We start from the raw sequence: 21217 nt of genomic DNA, 5'->3' as shown, positions 1-21217 counted from the left end.
CAGAGATGTGAGAGAAGATATTCAACATAGTACAGGAGTGTGAGAAAACATTCAATAGTTGTCTGAAGAGCACGTTTTTATGAGCAGACGCAGCATCTGGGATGCATCACATCATCTTTAGAAAAACAAGATTTTGTCTTCTGTCACTAAACTCGACCACTATCACATATTTAGTGATGTTGACCAATAGGAGCACAGAGAGCTCTTCATCTGAGAAAAGAATTATGTTTCATTTTGTTTCAGTGAACTTTTAACCATTAGACTGTCACCCTCATCTCACTACATTTACTTTTACATCGTTAGATTAGGATTTTATATACAAAGACAATGATGAGCTCATAAATTACAACACATTGTTATAGATTAAAGTCAAAAAACATGTTTTCCTTCTTGTTCCTTCAGTTGGATGTTGTTCTCTGTGCAGAGTTTGTTTTCACATCCATCTGCTGAAATCATCCCGTAAAAACTAATCAGATGTGCTGTTTTAATGTCACCTACAGGAAGTTACTGCTGTTCTCTTTCAGACCTGCTTTTAGACCAGATTTGTTCACATTTTGGCAAAAAGTCTCCATTAAAAGTCATGTAAATCAGCTGTTAGCAGCTCCTGTTTGCAGTGTAACATGATGTACAGACAACTGGATCACTGTGATACTGAAGAAAACTTTCAAATGTGACGATTCTCAGGCAACTCCTGAAGCCTCTTAGTGGATTTATGGAGGTTTATTGGTGCTGGACATCAGAGATAATGATATCCTCAGTAAGAATAAGTCACACCGAATGATATCAACATGTGTTTCATGTCTGCGTGTTCAGATTCGACTGAGTTATGACTCAGAGAAGGACGATTTGTCCTGCTGAATGTTCCTGTCATTGCCTCGTGGTTAAAACTCTGTCCAGAGCCATGAGTTCAATTACTGAGGAGCACAGAGAATACGTTCATCCTGACTGAATGGAGCTTTAAACATGTTTGGAGAGGATTTTAAACTCACCATATGAAAATAAAATAGTTATTTGCTCCACCTTCATCACCAAGAACATTAAAACAGTGCTTGCATACAGTAGTAGGAACTGGTTGTTAAAAGCAGTGCATTCTTCTGCATGATGAGTAGGTTACTCTTACTTTTGAACCATGAATTATATTTTTCAGATACATACTTTTACAAACTTTGGAAGCGTTTGAAGGATTTTTACCTGGTTATTACTGTTACTCACAGTAAGTAGAGTTTATGAATACTTCTACTACTGCAGAATAATTAACACACCTTTATTGTAGTCTGGACTCTTGGACTTCTCAGCTTTATACTGATGATTTTTATCACCAGGGGTGAACAAAATCAATTAACCACCATAGTGTTACAACAACAAAGCAACAGGATCATCGATCACAGCTGCAGAAGCTCTGCTTTAACAGGCTCGACAACAACCGTTAATCTGGAAGTGATTGCAGGGACGAGTGTGTCAGATTTCATTATAGTCAAGTGTTTCAGTTGTTTTGTCCATTTTACATTTGTTGAATCATGATTTTTTGGATTATTAGTTCTGTCATTTGAACACTAGATGTTGCCACTGGCCCTCCGACTCCTCACATACTTCCCCTGCTGGTGTCTCTCTCCTGGTTACGGCTCATTCAAGCTCTTCTGGACAGTTTCCCACAGATCAGGCCGATCCAGGAGCAACAGGAAAGGACTGAGCAGGAGGAAAGGAGCACTTTCAGCTGCTTATTCTTTCCCCGCAGGACCCCTCAGTGCTGTCCTGCACTGCTTGTTAATCATATATTAATGTAAGACTCTCCCTGAACTTTTGACTTGAACACTGGACTCTGTCTGCAGACACCATGACCGCCATCAGTGTCAAGGTAAGCTCGTCTAATGTGATTTATTCCTTTACATTTGCTCAAGTACTGAACTCAAGTACAATTTTGAGGTACTTGTACTTGAGTATTTCCATTTGTTGCTACTTTAAACTTCACTCCACTTCATTTCAGAGGGAAACATTGTGCTTCCTACTCCACCACTTTTATCTGAAAGCTTTTTTTACTTTTCAGTGTTAAAGATTAAACCAAACATTTTGTCTTGTGACCATTTACAAAAACATCAGTTTTTAGTTGTCTATGAGTTGTTAACAGCTCCACCAAATAGTGATTTTTCCCTCTAAACTTCTCACATGCTTTCATTTCAATAAATGTTCAAATGATCCAATATTTCAGCAAAAATCAAAGATTAGAGAAAAAGTCCAAAAACTGAAAACAGATTTGTGTATCAGAACTTTGTTTTTTCTTCTTTCCTCTCCCATTAATCATCTCACCACCCCTCAGATTTATCTGCTGACCCTTTGGAGGGGCCCGACCCCTAGGTTGGGAACCACTGGACTAAACTAGCTAACTGTATATAAAGTAGTGTAAACTAGCTCCACCTCCAGCAGCTACAACAGTAACATGCTGCTCTAACACTGATGCTTCACTATTAATAATCTAATGATGTCATATATAATAATATATCAGTCAGAGGGACCAAACCACTACTTTTACTGCAATACTTTAACTACATCAAGCTCATAATACTTATGTACTTTTACTGCAATACTTTAACTACATCAAGCTCATAATACTTATGTACTTTTACTGCAATACTTTAACTACATCAAGCTCATAATACTTATGTACTTTTACTGTAGTAGGATTTTAAATGTGTACTTTTACATTGTTGTATTGCTACTTTTACTTTAACATCTGAGTACTTCTTCCCAATGGTAATTATATCAAATAAATGTAGTGAAAAGCACACAATGTACAACAAGTATCTCAAGGTCGTACTTGATTTAATGAACTTAACTGCATTACACAACTGATGTGACTGTAGCTGTTTAAGCATTTGTCATGTTTTATTGATCTAATCCATTACAATAATAAGAGTGTTTTTAAATCTTCAAATGCACCATTATTAATGTTTTGTGTTTTAAAGAATATAACACAATATATATTTCAATTCAGCCATTCAGTGTCAAATAAAAAGATGAAAACTTTTGCTGTAGTAATTCACCAATTATTGGCCAAAGAGGAGAGTATTGTGGTTGTAGATAAATAGAATATTCCACCTACTTCAGTTCATTTGCTGATTATTTTCTCCACTAATCAATTTCTTATTTACTCTAATAAATGTCAAAATGTAGAAAAAAATATCCCATTTTTTCCAGAGCCCAAGGTGACATTTTCTTGTGACTTACATGATAATCAAAATAGTTGCTGATAATTATCTGTCAATTAACTACTTGATGGACAATTTGTTTCAGCTTTATATTTGATATAAGTACATAACTGGTCTATCTATTAGCCTTCTGTACTTGTTTGGAGTAGAGAGAAGTAACATGAATCAGGTGATGGATGGAGGAAGGTTTTTTAAAGACATGTTCTCCACTACATACTGTTCTCCATGTCATCTGAAGGTCTACAAAGGATCTTCTCTGCAGAAGAAACCCCATGGCCACCTCCTGGAGGTCCTGGTCCGCAGCCTGATCATCCTGTGTACGGCCCTGTCCATCGTCCTCTCCTCCATCGCCGTGTGCGACGGCCGCTGGCTTCAGACTCCCGGTGGACACATGTTTGGCCTGTGGCGCTTCTGCACCGCTCAGCCTGTGGAAGGTGTGGATGGGAGAATAATAGATGAGCATCTGATGGATCACAACCAGTCAGCCTTTGAAGCTCTGGCCTCCCCGCGCTGCACCACCGAGCTGGGTCAGTTTGGTGTGGAGGGGGTGGAGGTGGGGATGGGCTTTTGTCGTGCTCTCGTCTCTCTGGCTGTGGTCTCTGCCATCTTCGGCCTGGAGTTGCAGGTGATATCCCGGCTGAGCGAGGGCCAGGATTCAGCCCGTCGATGGGTTCTGGGGTCGGCTCTGATGCTGGTGGCTGCGTCCTTGTCTGCGTCAGGTGTGGTTGTGTTCGTGGCTCTGCTACGAGGGTTCGTGTCGCAGACGGGCTTCACTATCACCTTCTGGTGCCAGTTCAACGCAGTCTTCCTCTTTGTCCTGAATGGCCTGGCAGCACGCCGCATCCATCTCATGAACATGCCAGCTCCTCCGCTGAGTGGCTCCCTGCAGACATGCTGAGGGAGATTCCAGGGACTTGAGGTGAAGTTATTAACATGCCATCTGTATCCTGCTCCATTATCTGGATAATGACATCCAATGCATGAGTTTTTGCATTTAAATCTGCTATTAATCAGCTCTTTTGTTGTTGTGTTGCATATTGTGATCAGATCACAATATGCAAATTAGGTAGTGTCCCATGTCAAGGGAGCAGCACTGTGGATGAGTGTCTTGGAGTTACTGCTACTACTTGCAGCTTTTTCCAGGCTTGTTTCAGCTAGCAGGAAGAGGCGGAGTTATGAATGTTTTTACAGGTCTGGTGTTGTCTAAAACAAGAAAAGTTATCTTTAGGATGGATTAGGGTGATGGTGGAGCCTCCCGTAAAATTACTCAATTCTCAGTCAAATCCTCGGTCTTTTTAAGTTATTTGAACTTTTAATTTTGACATTTTAATTTTAGAAGTGATTGGATGACATGTCGTAGGCTAGAACTGCGAGGTCACCGTACAGAGACATGTCTCTATCTATGAATGGAGTGTTGCAGTAAATTCCTAAATCTGCATTAACTGATTTTTTGGCCACTTGATACGTTGAACTTGTTAGCAAACAGTTGCTTATTTCCACATCCAGCAGTTACGGAGCAACACTATCATTCATGTGGAGTCGTGTTTCTGTCCACTTGGTGAATGTAAGTCCAATATTAACTCTCTTTTAGCTTCTGTTTTTACTCTCTACCAACTCCTGAGGGAAATATCTGGCTCTTTAGCTGCTAAATGCTCCACTATGTTCACCAGCTAGTCTACAGCTAACTGTGTCTGTTTGGTGCTGCAGAGCTTTTACTCTGAAAACAGCTGCCTGGTGCAGAGAAAAATGACATCGGACATGTCTGAAGAATCAGAAAAGTTACTAAATTGCTGTTGCTCATAGATACTGATTGGTTATCCGATTTCTAGTAATCGCTCGTCTGACTGTAACAAATAAGAAACACGCTGATGTGTGGACTGAGAGTTAGAGTCATGATTATTTCACACCTTTTGTTTGTCTGCCTTCATTAAAAGAGGATGTGTCATGGACTATAAGTGGTAGTGTTGAGAGACCACGGCCATGTCGCTGTTCTGTTTTTTTTTAAAAATAAATTCAAATAAACCCTAAATCCTTCCGCTGTGTTCAGCCTATTTTATATGTCTTATCCTCGCTGTGGAAGATTAACCCTGAATTCTGCAGCAGGACAGCAAAACCAAATCCACTGCTCTGACTGAGCACACACTGGCTCAATGTTTTTAACAGTTTTTGGACAACAATGGAGCTCTTTGCTTAGCGATCTAGGAACCTTTTCCTGTGGAAAAATGAATTCAAGTAAAAATGTGTGTGTGTGTGTGTGTGTGTGTGTGTGTGTGTGTGTGTGTGTGTGTGTACCACTATGTCAGCCAAAAGTAATAATCATGCTGTAAGCTGACTTATCACCTGAAGCCAGAATGACTTGTTGGTATTGTCAGTGAACATTTACATAATAAGAACAGAGTTTAAAGGTCAGTTGATAAGAACTTGATGATTAGTTTGTCTACTATGTAATACAGGAACAACAAGCCTGTGTTACACCTACACTATGCAAGGTTTTGAGGCATTTATTTACCTTTGTCCAACCTTCTGAATCGAGGCTTTTTTTAAAAAAATTCTCAGTTTAATTCTGATTGCTGCACAGTGACAAAACCAAACTAAAAAACAGAAAACTTGAATAGCAGCGAGGCAGCCCTCCAGCCAGAGAGAGGCTTACCAATAATTACTGAACATGCAGGAAAAAAAAAGCTTCTAGGAAAAATAAATTATAGTTTGAAGAGAGATTTGCTTCAGATGTGTCGTTTCTGTTACCACTTAAGGTGAAGCACATTGTTCTCCTGTTGTTGTTGGTGCTGTATTATCTATGATCTATTCAAGTCACATATCTACTGTACTTTACTGCTGCTAGTCCAATCAGTGCAGCAGCGTACACACACACACACACATCTAACACATTCCATAGTTAAACATCAACTGAGCAGAAACAGAAGAGTCAAACGATAACACAAAGTGCACTAGAAAGTATTTACAGCAGAAGCAAAGGTTCTTTTTGTTGAGTCTTTTTAAGTTGGGCATGTTGCGTTCACGGTCATGCATCTAGATACATGCTAATGTTGTCATGCTAACGTGCTGATGATAAGCAGTTATAATGTTTACCTTGTTCACCATCTTAGTTTAGTGTGTTATTATGCTAACATACTCTAATAAACACAAAGTACAGCTGAGGCTGATGGGAATGTCAGTAGTTTTGCAGGTATTTGGTCATAAACTAAAGTGTTGGACAAATTAAAATGTTGAGCTGGTGATGATGTTAGATGAAAAATGTGTAATTCTGTGGGGAACATGAATGTCTTTACTAAATCATGGCAATCCATCCAATAGCTGTTCAGACGCTTCACTAAAAAACTAAAAATGTCGATCTCATGGTGTATCTGGAGTCAACGCTGTTTGTTGTCAGCTGATCTGTGATACACAATGTGTTACTTCCTGTTATAAGCTTTCTGAAAGGCCTCAAAGGCCACAGAAACAATCATGACATGATAACTCGGGTCGCTACTGAGCGGTTAACTTTATAAAAAAGTGCTTTTGTAGGTTTAGTTTTGCACTGAACTGAACTCACAGCTAAACTGAAGTCAGTCAGAATCAGTGCTGAGTGGTGATGTGTTCACTTACTGTCACATTTGGATGGTGATGCAATAGAGTTGCAAGGGGAAGGAGCTATTTCAGCCGCCCCTTCATTTTTCTTCCTTCATTCCTCTATATTAGGTGACGGGTTAACTTATTGGCTCAAAAGATGAACAACTGTGTTAGAAAACACGTTCTTTGATAAAAAGAATACAACGACTTGTGAGTTCAAATCATCTGACAACCCAAGAAGTTTGTATGATAACTGAGTTGGTCGTGTGAGGGTTTAAAAATGTTTTGCATTGTCAAAATTACAATAAATTCTGGTTTAATTACATCGAGTGGCGACAGCCAAGTCAGATATATCACAGCTTTTCAGAAAAATCCCAGATTCCCAGATTCATAGTTAGGGACTGAGCCCAAAAGGCAAAAGACTACTGTAAAACAGCCTAAGGGTGAGGACCCTGTTGTTTTTCCTGTGTTTGTTTCTTTCTTTTGTTCTTTCTTTCTTTATTATTATGCCACTTAAACCCTGAATTTGACCCCCTAAACATGCTCAAAAACTCACCAAATTTGGCACGCACATCAGGTCTGGTGAAAAATTTGTGTAAAAATTAACCCCCAAAGTGCCAAAATGTGCTCTCTAGCGCCACCTATATAACTAAAATGGCCGCCATGGCCTGTAGGAATGTCGTAGAGAGATCAAACCAAAACTCAATTATTCGTCTCATCAAGACCTACAAATCATATGCTGACACCCCTGACCAACAGGAAGTCCACAATTAGCCTTTCAAAGTAAGACTGTGCTCCGATTTTGGACCCCGAACAAACACTATCTCCTCCGACGGCGTTAATGGTATCGGCTTCAAACTTTAATACATGACTTATGACACTGTGCTGAAAAAAAGTTGTTAAAAACTTTGTAATGACTCGAATGGTTTGGATTTTATAAGCCCTGAAAGTTGCAGTGCCACATCACCCTTACAATGTAAACCAATGGGGAGGCAAACTATGGGCATGAACTTTGTGTCAAACAGAGGCTTCTGACGTCTAAACTATAAGTCTGACCGCTTTCATACCTGTGTCAATGGAATGGCAACGAAATTTCCTACTAAAATATGATTTTTAATGTAAGATTTGGCCAAAGTCATGGGATTTATGAGGATATTTCACAAAAAGGGTACTCTAAAATCCTCCTCTCCAGCTACTCCTGGTGATGTCACTCCCTCAGTGCTGTGAAACATTCTGCAATACACACTCATTATAAAATCACAGGAGGAGCAAGAAAAGACTTTAAAACTCACACTCTAATATCTTAAAAACAGGAAAAGATAGAAAAAACATGTAAATTCAAGATTTGTAGGTCAAAGTCTCGTGACTCATTTAAAGTTCAAATGAAGTTTGTATCTAAAACTATGTGGAAGCAGTAAATGTTCAAAAAGGTGTGGATTCACTCACACTCTCCATTCAAATATATGAGTATTTTTCTGTGTCCAGCTGCAGTTACTTATTGTCTCTACACACCTGACAGTACACATTTCAATCAAACTTTCAAAATAAAAGCACACCATTTTTCCCTCATTTTTAAAAAGCAAAATGATCTGATCCCAACGGGCCAGAGTGCGAGGTCCCAACCAACGCTGGTTGCAGCTTTAAGTATGACTTGTTGCTGACGTGAACACTATTTACAAGTTGGAAACTCATAATTACGATAACTCCAATATAACATTTAAAGTTAGTTGCATGTTCCCCTAACAGCAGGCGGACAACAGTGTAAATTAATTCACTCTTAATTTAAAGACAACAGCGTTTTGAATTCATCACGCTCCGATTGCCACCTCTGACTGGCTTCTTCTCCATAGCAACGGCGGCTGAGGGTCATTGGTATTGTGGTAGTTGTATCACGGACAAAACATGATTTCTCGGAAACAAAGTTGATATAATAGAAAAAAACGGTGGTCATAATGTAAACATATGGGATCTTCTATGTTTGGGCTTCTATGTTCAATAACATTAATAAGTGATTTGTAATTTCCACCTCTAGCGGATCCATTGGGTCATTATTATACATCTAGGAACCACAAATGTGTGTATAACATTTTATGCTAATCCATCTAGTATATGTTGAGATACTTTTTTACTTGATAAGTGTAAACTTTGACCTGCTGGTGGCGCTGGATAAAAAAAGTCAGTGGATCACCAAAGCCAGTAGAATTCATCCGTTGAGCACCATGAATGTCAACTTTCATGGCAATTCATACAATATTTGTTGAGATATTTCAGTCTGGATCTAAGTGGCTAAAAATTAATTCTTCCACGGATGTCTAACTTCTCCCAGCACTCCCAGCAGTTTGTGGGGATTTCTCCTACAGAGACCTGTGTGTGCAACAGTCCTTAAACCTGAATGCAGAGAGCTTTCTTGCTAATGAACTCAGTATTATCTTTACTTTTGAAAAAATATGTTTGGTTTATTGCATATTTCGTTATTGAACAGGACTCTGTTTGCTCAGGTCTCAGCTAGCAGCTGATGGTCTCTGTCTCCTCTGGACCCAATGTGGACTTGGTCTTGGATTTGACCTCAGTGGTCTTGTACAGTCCCCCCAGCTTCCTGCTATGCCAGGTCAGACTCGGGTGATGTGGCTGCTTTGATGAGCAGAGTGACGTTGGTGGGGCCGCCCCCACTTTGGCTCATGGAGCCGCACTGTCTTCTGGACTCCACCGGCAGACGCTCCTTCAGCCTCCACCTCCGCCACCTCCTCTGGATCTCATTCTGCACCTGAACAATCATTTACATTGTTTAGAATTTAATTATTTATGACGTGATTGAACAGCTCATAAGAGAACGTCAGTGTTTTCCAAACAGCTACAAGCCAACGGCAGCAGCATAGGGCGACATGTTGGTGGGTCCCATAGTCTATGATGGCTCCAAATGTAGCTAATACAAACAAAAGATTTGTAAAAGTTTCAATAAAAACAATTATAATAATAATTATATATATATATATATATATATATATATATATATATATATATATGTAGGTATTCTTTCTATTACAGCTTTTATTACAGCTGGTTTGTGATTATTGATGTGTGATTTAGTAGAATTTAGTTCTTCTATGATCAGCCTGCTGCTAACCAAGCTAGCCTTTATTAGCTATCTGGCGCTAATGTGCTGCTAACGCCACATTATAAATTACTGTTGTGATAACTGATTAGTATTTTCCTCTTTTTCCTCTTGTATGTTTATTGAATAATTGTCATTGCTGTTCTTCTTATGAGAACCGTATGTTGATCTTTACTGACGATTCTTTGTTTTTTCTGGCCAACTTATTTTACAGCTAGTTTCCAGTTTCCTCACTGAACCGATTTGTAATCACAGTCGGTGAATTTTTTGTCTAAACCTCTGAAGACCGACAGAGTGAGACGTCTTCTCTCTAGTTGATCGCTTCATGTCAGTTTCAGGAGTCACATTCCCTCAGTTTAACTTCACATCATATCAATACCTTATCAGCTTAATAGTTTAGCCTTCAGTGTTTGGATCAAGTAGCTTGTGTAAAATAAGGTGTGCCAAATTCAGTAATCTAAAGCTGCATTATTTAAATGTGTAAGATGCATATTTAATCAACATTTAGGCAAATATAAGTATCAGATCGGGCTCAGTATTGGCATTTTTAGTCATTAGAGGAACCAGATTAGCAAAAAAACCCCTGATCAGGATATCCGTAGTGAGCAGTATGGAACTTAAATACAGAAGTGAAAAGGCAAACTGTCATTTTGGGAAGTGGTGAGAGTTAATCCTTACCTCTCCATTCAGGAAACAGTACAGAACTGCTACAACAAACCCCTGAAACAGCACATACAGAAACACCAGCTGTTTCCAAGACAATAACAGACGTGTTTCCAAGGAAAGTTTGCTGACCAGGCATGCATGTTTATTTTTAGCAGCTTCCTGTTCCACTCTCCCAGTAACAATGATTTCAACATCAGTACATTCATTATTGCAGATTCTACTAACTGCTCTCTCAGAGCTGCATGAGGATAATATCTCAGAAACTAACAGTGAAAAAAAAACGACCCTGCTGAGTGACGAGAAAATCTTTACTGTACCTGAGTGGAGGCAAAAGCCAGTTCAATAAAGTTGCAGATTTCATAGGTCTTGTTGTTGACTTTGTGTGGAAGGAAAGCAAAGAGGACGTAGTGTAAGCCGAAGAGTGACACCAGGAGAAATGATGACTTGGCAAGTTTCCTGTTGTTTTTTAAAAAAAAAAACAGAATCTGAGTAATAGAAGGAAATCAAAGGTTTTTGTCTGAAACATCACGACTGGTTTAAATAGTTTATCTGACTTACAAATTCATTTTTTTCTAAGAAATCAACATAAATCTTCAGTGTTTGCTTTGACTTGTGTACTTATTTGGTCAAAGACATGACATGTTTTAAGATGTATATAAAATACTCTACTTTAACTAATAATTTGTGTCTGATATGGTTTTGTCCACAAAAAAGTTCAATTATCTTATTAAAATCCTTAAAAATGGCATCTCCTCCTTCTCCCTCATTAAACATTTGCTATAAATATGCAAACATTGTTGATTTCTAAAGTCTCCTCCTTCACTGTTAAGTTCATTCTCAGTGTTTGTGCTCTGGAGGCTTCAAGTCTCCACATCACACTTGTTGAAAAAGTTGAATATTGAACCAGGATCGGCGCCAAACTAGTTGTGATGTCACAAATCCTGCTCGTAGGCCCCTTAAAATCAGATTTTAATGAGCTCAGAGAAACTTTCAGCAGATGAATGTGAAAACAAACTCTGCACAGAGAAGAAGAACAAACATCCAACTGAAAGGACAAGAAGAAGAACAAATGTTTGAGTGGTGAGAGACTTTCAGTTTTATTTATTTTCTGGAGTAACAGCGCCCCTTACATTGGGCAGGTTCAGCGTCTGTACTGTAATTTGATTGGTCCAATACTTGTGGGAGCGGGCACTAAAAGTAGTTTGTAATAACCAACAACCACACAACCAGTTAACCTGTGTTTTGCTTCATTTTTTGGTTTCTTATACCCTGCCGTCTCCACTTCATTCCTGTTCTGAATATTTCTTTCTGCAGAATAGTTCTGCACCAAACAAGAATAACAAAAACAGAGGCAGAGACAATCACTGCCCATCGTCACATGATACATATTGGTGAGATTTGGAGGTGTGGGGACTTGTCTTATTTACATGTGTCTTTTTTTTATCTGGATTGCTAATGTTAGCCACTGGTGAGGCTACATTCAGGAATCAGCTGGTTTAGTTCAGAGTTGGAGGCTGTGAGAACAATGAAGCTTCACTGAGAGGAGGGAACTTTATGGAGTCACTGTGGCTGTTTGTTAAACCACAATGTCTCTTTTTCTTCTTCTATACTTGTTAAACACAGAAAGATGGAGCTTGTGGTTGTGGAGGTTTTCAACAGTGATGAAAGACGTACACAGATCGTTAATGTAAGTAAAAGTAGTAGTTTGGTCCCTCTGACTGATATATTATTATATATGACATCATTAGATTATTAATAGTGAAGCATCAGTGTTAGAGCAGCATGTTACTGTTGTAGCTGCTGGAGGTGGAGCTAGTTTACACTACTTTATATACAGTTAGCTAGTTTAGTCCAGTGGTTCCCAACCTAGGGGTCGGGCCCCTCCAAAGGGTCAGCAGATAAATCTGAGGGGTGGTGAGATGATTAATGGGAGAGGAAAGAAGAAAAAACAAAGTTCTGATACACAAATCTGTTTTCAGTTTTTGGACTTTTTCTCTAATCTTTGATTTTTGCTGAAATATTGGATCATTTGAACATTTATTGAAATGAAAGCATGTGAGAAGTTTAGAGGGAAAAATCACTATTTGGTGGAGCTGTTAACAACTCATAGACATGTGAAATGTGACCCCGACTACACACTGCTTTTTGTAAGACGTCAAAAGCCAAAAAGGTTGGAAACCACTGGTTTCATCTTTAACAATGTGTTGTATTTTAAAAGCTTGTTATATTATCCATTGTGTCAAATCTTCATCTGAAAAGTAACTAAAGCTGTCAAATAAATGTAGTGGAGTAGAAAGTACAATATTTCCCTCTGAAATGTAGAAAGTAGCATCACATGGAAATACTCGAGTAAAGTACAAATACCTCAAAACTGAACTTAAACACAATACTTGAGTAAATGTACTTAGTTACTTTGGTTTTCAAGCGCCGAGTAATGAAAGTCAAGTCATGTAATGAATTACTTTTACCAATGAGTAATTAGTAAAGTGATTAATCTTTAAAGGAGTAATATTTAATGGGTACATTATTACATTTTTCAAGTAATTTAACACGAATGAAGAGCAACGTCTACTGGGTGAATTTGGTTCCACCTGCAGTTAGTAGGATATTAAATAACAACTCATCTCTAACTAAGAACTAGTTTGTGTGGTGCAACTGCTTTTAATTAAATAATGCATAAATCTGCACTTAGTCAACACTTACATCATAACATTATAATGACACTAAGCTTGATGAGTGGCGGCTGCAACACGCTCCAGATGTCTTCAGTTGCTAACGGCACATAATCAGCATAACGTATATAAATAAAATATATGTATTTTGTGTTACTGACCTGTAGTGGTTGAACTCACAGCCTGACATGCCTTGTGTCCTCAGCTTGGCCACCAGTATTCTTATAATACACAGGAAGAATAACAAGTTCACCTGAAAAAACACATCTGTTAGAGTCAGCTTCATAAACCTCGCTCAGCATTACATCATCATGTGTTAGGGTTAAGGTTTAAGAGGTACTGACTGTGATGAAGAGCAGGACAGGAAGTCTGAGGATCCACCAGATCCACTCGCTCCTGCTCGTCTCCCAGCAGCTTCAGAGTTCAGAGATTTAACACAAGGTCAGCCAGACATATGCATACCGGTCAGCACATTCCCACAAGTAATATGCTCTATGGCCAAAAGTATGTGGACACCGAGCGATTCTAAACCCATGTTCATTGATGTGCTGCTATGACAGCTTCCACTCTTCCTTCCAGCAGAGTTTGAAGCACACTATTGTCTAAAATATCAATGTATGTAATATCAAAATTTCATTGTGTTTATGTAGATCCCAATTACCGTATCCTGAGATTTCACAGAGAAACACAGATGGAACCTCTGGATTTTTAAAAAAAAAAAAAAGATAAGATACACACTCAACTCATGATAATACCATGAAAACTGGGTGCTGGATCCTTAAAGTAGTTCATAATGAAAAAGAAAGACTAGCACAGCACTCCAAATTGACTTTTTTTTTTTTTAACTGCCACACGGACATTTCAGGCAAGACGCCCTTCTTCAGTGTGAGTACTGATAATTTCACAATCAATACACACAGGTGGAGTTAATTATAGATGCAGAAACAATATCTTCCTGACCTCCCCCTGCTGGCATAGACCTGTTATACCAGTATCATACACTACTCTATTAGAATAAACATCGTTTTAGGATTAATTATGAGCAGTTTGTTTGGAGTCCTTTGAATCTTGAGAAAAGAGGGATTTATACAAGGATGTTGGAATGAAGGGGCGTCCGCAGACTTTCAGCCATATAGTGTGTATGTGCTGTATGGATGAATATATATTTATCCTACCCTTCGTCTTCATGGAGGTACCTGGCAAAACTCCAGCCGATCATAACAATCGTTGGAGAGCCTGAAAGTAAAGAAATGTTGAGCTATGGTTTGTTTTTTTGACAGTTAAACCATCGACTTCTACAATTTTACAGACTAAAATGTACTTTGGATAAAACAGAAAACAGTGATTCTCTGAGTCGAGCACCTTTAAATCCCCCAGACTTACTTCAATTAAAGGAAACCACTAAATACCTTTTAAATCCATCGATTAATAGAACCAGTTGTCTTTGCATTATAATGCAAAACAAATTAAAATTATTCATCATTGTTTTTAAAAAATGCGTTGTCTAAGTAGTAGACCATTGCATTAACACTGAACATAAAAACGTAAAAATTGCAATTAATACCAAAATTTTGCTGCTAATATAATTATATGTTTGTCTACTTTAACTAAAAAATTTTGTTTTTTTGTGAAAAATACCTTAATTATTTACGAAATTGAAATATTGATACACATCCCCTAGTTTGTTTTCAACCCCATCACACCACACCGGCCAACTTTAATAAAATTCACTTCCTGTTTTATTGCATGTTATATCATTAATTTCACAGGTAAATAAATTACCTTATTAAAATATTGATCATTTTTAACTGTCATGCTGAGTTCAACCTTGTTAACTGATACGTTTTAATGATATATTGATGATAAGAAATATGAGGTCAATGTTTGTTGAACTGTGTGTACAATTTACAGGATAATCAAAAAAAAAAACCCAAAACAATATAAAAATCTAACTGAATTCTAATGTTAATGCATAATTTTGATAAAATATGACGGCCGATGTTAAAGTTCTCATGACCTGCTTTGGTAGTTAAATGGTAAATATTTTAAAATCGGATTACCCCAGTGTGAATCATTCAGGATGTTTTTACCGGGAGCCGAATTATCAGCAGAGGTCTCCTCCTCTCCAAAAACAAACGTACACTCACATTAAAATCTTTAAAAATACTAATTAAAGCTGTTTCACCTAAAAAATCAGTGTTTCTCCGACGATGTTTGGTGACCACCGGACTTCCTGGAGGGGCTGTTAGCCGAGCTGCTGCTAACGTTTGTCCAGTTTATTTCTCTGATAACTTAAGATCCAGACGTCCAATGACTAAAATCCTTCTTCCGGCTAAAAGATATAGTTAAAAACCACCTAAATTTATCAGGAAAATGTGTCTTAAAACTGAATAAAAGTCCATTTATAACAGTTTGTGTGGAACAACCACAACGCCGATGTGTTATCTTGTATGTGTGTAAGTTACTCTTTGGTAGACGCCATTGTAGCGGACAAACACAGCACCGCCATATGCATCTTGTGCGTGTTTACTCTTTGGTAGAGGAGGTATGACGCCATCGACAGGCGACCAAATGAAACGGTCCGTTACTTTGATTAAATTACAGATTTCTCTGAGTTTGAAAACTGTTGGAAATATTTGGGATAATGTAAGTACACAACTCAACAACATATATAACATAGGTCTAGTTGTTTTTAGACATTTTAATGTGGAATAATTACATATTATAGCTTTAAACAAGGGACATCTGATTAATAAGGTTCAACAAGAACTTACTTGAATATGTTTTCGAATCATATTCACACAGGATCCAAGCTGTCTGTGACGAGGCTGAACTCAAATAGACTTTTAGTGAGAAAGAAACGCCTGATAATGTCGGTATAAAGCTTTAACTACTATCCACTAACAGACATAGTGATCAGAAATACAATTATTTGAGGTATTCTGGAGCTAATTAAGGATATGAGCTGTGAAACGAGGAGTTAGTCCAACAATCGTACCCCAGCCGAAGATGATGTACCACCACAAGTGTCTCGTGTGGGAGAACAGTGAGACGCTGACCAGGCTGTACAGGAAGTGGCCTTCAGCCAGCAGCCAGCTGTAGTTGGCCATGATGCAGTAGTTAGACAGCACCGTTGCAAGTTTACAACTCACCTAAAGGGAGCGGCAGAGGGTAGAAGAGGTGAGCACGTATCCCACAGCTGTCTGTACATCACAATGACACATTCACACTGCAGCTTTCTTTTTTTATGTGTGTGATGGTCTTAGAGAGAGTTCTTCTTGAGCATGGCACCAGTATGTCCCTCTGGTTTTGTTCAAGTGGAGGAATTTTCCTTAATTTGATGGAAATAGTATAGAGTTACAAATTACTAGCTTTTTTTTTTTTTCTAGCATTTCAACCACATCTTTTAGTCTTCACGATGAAAGAATCATGAGCACATGAGAGAAATCAGTTCAGAAGAATGTGCATCGCTGGTCTGAAGAGGTCTTCACATTCACACACTGCACACACACACACACTCTCAATGTTTTGTATGGTTTTTTGTGTCACACACATCATTTATGCATCTGGTTCCCTGGTGGGTAATCTCAGGAAGAGGAGGCGTTATGTTGCTTTGCATGTGAACAGTCAGACAGTGACACAGCGTCTACATGAGCTGCATAGTGGAAACAGCATGTCAGCAGTATCTTCAGCCCTCTTCTGTCTGTGCCACGCAGGATACCTTCAAACCACAGTTCTGCTGGTCACTCATGTTTTTGGCAGCGCTCAGAAGCCAACACACGGAAAACTGAAGAAAATGCACAATAATACATTTCCGTTCAAGGCTGGCTACACGTCTACACAAACTACTATACAGCCTGTGTAGGCAGCTATTATTTATTAGAATAAAGTCTATCTGTTCTACCAGCATGAGGACAGGAGAAGCTGTGATTGCTGTGTCGGTACCTTGTCCTACATAAAACTCCACAAGAGCTTAAATAAGAAGTTTTTGCAACGCTCTCTCTTGATTCGTCAGCACGAGGTTACTCGACGGACAAGAGGAAGTTGCTCGGACAGACAGACAGGATGGATGAAAGTACCGGATAGACGCCGCAGTGAAAACGGTCGTCAGTCGAGAACAGAACCGTGTCTCTGATGAAGATGAACGCTGCTCGGAGGATGAAGGAGAGGAAGAGCTGGACGTGAATGAAGTTGCGCGTGCAGTGAAGCCTCCTGGTGGAGAGAACATAAGAGTGAAAACCAACAATGTGTGTCTGTAGCACTCATCCAATCACACGAAGATGGAAATCCTTAAAAACGACTCATAAACATACAGTTTCATATTTTAAAAAAGGCGTCATTTTTATGATTAAATGTTTAAATGAACAGGAGGAAATAGTGTATTTGTTGGGGTCTATTTTCAGTGGCGGATGAATCCACATTTGGTGCTGTAGTGTGTATTTCTGGCAGCAGGACGGTGTGTGTGTGTGTGTGTGGGATTGAGTCAAAATAAACTACAGTGTGTGTGTGTGTTGATGGTGATGAAGGAACATGTCATCCAGTGAGGCGGTGTGACTCATCAGTGTTTTTTAATAGTTACTGGACGTTAACGTCACAGCACAGAGGAATAACAGTGTGAAATAGTGAATATTGCCGGCCTCACCCTTCATATATCTGATGTGGGTTTATTTTCTAAACACATATCCACTTTGAAAGTTTCACATTTTAACATCATGCTTTTGATAGGCCTTTCTTTAAATACATACCGGACATTTGAAGTTGGTTATCAAATGGTATTTCCTTACAAAATTCAAAATAAAAAAAACAACTTGAGAAGTTAATGGTTGATCAGGACTGTGTTTGTTTTGGTAACTTTCTGCCCCCTAGTGGTCAAAAGTAATTTAAACACAATAAATCACTATTCAAATAAAGTTTGTGGTGACTGCAATTATTTGGTCTTAGTTGGTTCCTGGAATAATAATAATAATAATAATAATGATAATAATAATAATAATAATAATAATAATGATAATGATACTACTACTACTACTACTACTAATAATAATAATAATAATAATGATAATAATAATAATAATAATAATAATAATAATAATGATACTACTACTACTAGTACTACTACTACTACTATTAATAATAATAATAATAATAACAATAACAATAATAATAATAATAACAAATAATAATAAAAATAATAATAATAATAATAATAACAATAATAATAATGATAATGATACTACTACTACTACTACTAATAATAATAATAACAATAATAATAATAATAATAATAATAATAACAAATGATAATAATAATAATAATAATAATAATAATAATGATAATGATACTACTACTACTACTACTACTAATAATAATAATAATAACAATAATAATAATAATAATAATAATAATAACAAATGATAATAATAATAATAATAATAATAATGATAATGATACTACTACTACTACTACTACTAATAATAATAACAATAATAATAATAATAATAATAATAATAATAATAATAACAAATGATAATAATAATAATAATAATAATAATAATAATGATAATGATACTACTACTACTACTACTACTAATAATAATAATAATAACAATAATAATAATAATAATAATAATAATAATAACAAATGATAATAATAATAATAATAATAATAATGATAATGATACTACTACTACTACTACTAATAATAATAATAATAATAACAATAATAATAATAATAATAATAATAACAAATGATAATAATAATAATAATAATAATAATAATAATAATAATAATAATAATACTAATAATAACAACAACAATAACAATAATAATAATGATAATAATAATAATAATAATAATAATAATAATAATAATAATAATAATAATAATAAACTTTATTTATATAGCACTTTTCATAACATAAACAAACAACAAAAATTTGATATTTAAAAATATTAAAAGAAAGGAAAAAAACAATAAAAAACCTACAGTGATAAAAAGGTAAAATCATGAGATAAGAAAGATGAAACAGGAAGTAAATAAGCTGATAACAGTAAAAAGGCAAATAAAAGGTTGAGTTAATTAAAAGCATAAGACCATAAAAATAAGTTTTAAGCTGCGTCTTGTAAATATCAAACAGAGGATGTTTGTCTAATATGTGGTGGGAGTTTGTTCCAGATCTTTGGTGCGTAGCTGCAAAAAGCTGCCTCACCGTAACTCATTGCATTTTATTTGTGGCACATTTAACGAGCCGGCGTTCGGAACATATTCTGACAAACAATCTGAGAGGTATGAAGGTGCTAGAGACCTTTTTGGGCTTTAAAAACAAGTAAAAGAGTAGAGTACAGAAAACTCACCGAGCACTCACAAACATCACTGACCTGAAGAGACAGAGGATGGAAACAGCCAGGCTGAGGGAGGCGAGAGACACGGCGTAGCCCACAGAGTACATGATCCTCACATACAGGAAGTAACTCTGGGACCTGAACACCTGAGGAAGGCATAAACACACATGGTAGCAAAGTTACAAATATATATATGTGTGTGTGTGTGTGTGTGTGTGTCTTGCATGTATTCTTATCATTATGTAAGAAAAAGTGAAATAAAGAGGATTCAACCAGGCATACAAGGGGCTACAATTAGTTAGCATTAGCTTTGCAAATAAAGATTTCTGCATAAGTTTATATGTGTGTGTGTGTGTGTGTGTGTGTGAATTTTCTGGCAGCCAGAGTGTGTGTTACATCACCTGCTCTGTAACCTTTGGTGAGAGACACAGAGATTTAGAGTGTGACTGGGGTTGTGTAGATACTGTATCTCTCTTAAAATCTCTTTCCTGTCCTCCCAACAGGAAGACGACACACACACACACACACACTGCGCGCCAGACGAAAACCAGACCAGCTCCTCGTAATGATTTACACTTTTATTCCACTTCTCTCCAGTCCAAACATGACAGAAAGGAAATCAGATTGTCTGAGATGATGCTTAACTGCAGCAGTCCGCTGAGCTCCACTGTTTATTGGAAGATAATACTGTAGTGGAGGTGTAAACTGAACAGTAGTATTAGCTGCTAAAGCCTTCTCAGTTTAACCATAACTGATGATTCATAGTTTTTTTATTGTCAAGAAATCACATGAACTGATCTACTAAAGTATTGTGTGTGTTCTTGGGGTCACGATGGTCTTATGTATTTATACAGACAGGTGGCAAATTAAAGGAAAAACTGGTCCAAGTCTGAATAAAATATAAGGGAAATTAGTCAAAATTCATTCAGACCGTTAGTTTTACACAAACTTCCTGCTGGTATTGAGCTCAGTATTTGGCTTCATTGCCCAGTTATTAATTGTTCTGTATTGTTATTGTTATACACTGAATATAATATGAAATATCCATAAATTATATCAGTTCATCAGGAGCCGTTCACTCAGTGGTAACATCATAATTCTCTTTGTGACTACAGCTGAGGATTGTTTTCATTGTTCATAAGATATCAGAAGTTTATTAGGATTGATTTGTCTGATCCATGCTCTGCAGCCCAAAGATACTCCGTCTGAGAAGATTAGTGAGTTTCATTTGTGTTTGACAGCAGCTTTTGTAAATATATGTTTTTTTTAATTAGCAGAAACCATCCTCTGGAGGGAGCGTTTCTGCTCCACATGTACAGATGTGGTCGTGTGAACTTCACCCTCCCTACGCGCTCGTAACCGCTCGACACTTGCTCGACACTCCTGCGAGGACAGGAGTGTCGAGCACCATAAAACACCATAAAAATGACTTTGATGATTAATTGTCTAACAACATAGTTGCAGATTGGATCTAATTGTTTCATCTCTAATTTTATATACATCATAACTGACTAATGCTACACCAGTGTGAAAGCTTGTTTTTGTTATGGTGCTATGTGCAGTTTTGATATGAATGCTGTCATATGTTGCTAATTTTCCATTTATATCTAGAAAAAAACAAATAAAATATATTTTTAAAGAGAACTAAAGA

At 37.2% G+C, this 21217-nt stretch overlaps 2 protein-coding genes across 6 annotated transcripts in view; one reads left to right on the top strand and one right to left on the bottom strand.

Annotated features, from left to right (window-relative positions):
• The first annotated feature begins 643 nt into the window (after positions 1 to 643).
• On the top strand, positions 644 to 4712 carry tmem37 (transmembrane protein 37). The gene is made up of 2 exons (XM_042426736.1): positions 644 to 1855; positions 3442 to 4712. The coding sequence occupies exons 1-2, from the start codon at positions 1835 to 1837 to the stop codon at positions 4099 to 4101; spliced, it is 681 nt and encodes a 226-aa protein (XP_042282670.1). The 5' UTR covers positions 644 to 1834; the 3' UTR covers positions 4102 to 4712.
• A 3665-nt stretch (positions 4713 to 8377) lies between these two features.
• The window catches only part of LOC121907447 (secretin receptor), a 47169-nt gene continuing 34329 nt past the window's right edge, over positions 8378 to 21217 (bottom strand). For 3 of the 5 annotated variants that reach the window (XM_042427023.1, XM_042427020.1, XM_042427021.1), the window contains 10 exons: positions 19603 to 19712; positions 17303 to 17435; positions 16222 to 16375; positions 15998 to 16066; positions 14399 to 14459; positions 13568 to 13637; positions 13385 to 13476; positions 10869 to 11007; positions 10564 to 10605; positions 8378 to 9537 (listed from right to left, as the gene is read on the bottom strand). In XM_042427023.1, coding sequence (XP_042282957.1) covers positions 9373 to 9537; positions 10564 to 10605; positions 10869 to 11007; positions 13385 to 13476; positions 13568 to 13637; positions 14399 to 14459; positions 15998 to 16066; positions 16222 to 16375; positions 17303 to 17435; positions 19603 to 19712 — 1035 coding nt within the window. In that variant the 3' untranslated portion in view covers positions 8378 to 9372. The remainder of the gene's footprint in view (positions 9538 to 10563; positions 10606 to 10868; positions 11008 to 13384; positions 13477 to 13567; positions 13638 to 14398; positions 14460 to 15997; positions 16067 to 16221; positions 16376 to 17302; positions 17436 to 19602; positions 19713 to 21217) is intronic. The other 2 variants (XM_042427022.1, XM_042427024.1) reach the window with 2 other exon arrangements.

The sequence above is a fragment of the Thunnus maccoyii genome, chromosome 11 (assembly GCF_910596095.1).
Source record: "Thunnus maccoyii chromosome 11, fThuMac1.1, whole genome shotgun sequence".
Taxonomy (NCBI): domain Eukaryota; kingdom Metazoa; phylum Chordata; class Actinopteri; order Scombriformes; family Scombridae; genus Thunnus; species Thunnus maccoyii.
Note: the sequence above shows the minus strand (reverse complement) of the source record. Positions and strands in the feature narration are given on the sequence as shown.

What these genes read in the sequence shown, in the direction of transcription:
- tmem37 (XM_042426736.1), top strand. Translation starts at nt 1,835, where the DNA reads ATGACCGCCATCAGTGTCAAG. An exon ending in TGACCGCCATCAGTGTCAAG is followed by an intron (nt 1,856 to 3,441) that starts GTAAGCTCGTCT and finishes TGTCATCTGAAG; the next exon opens with GTCTACAAAGGATCTTCTCT.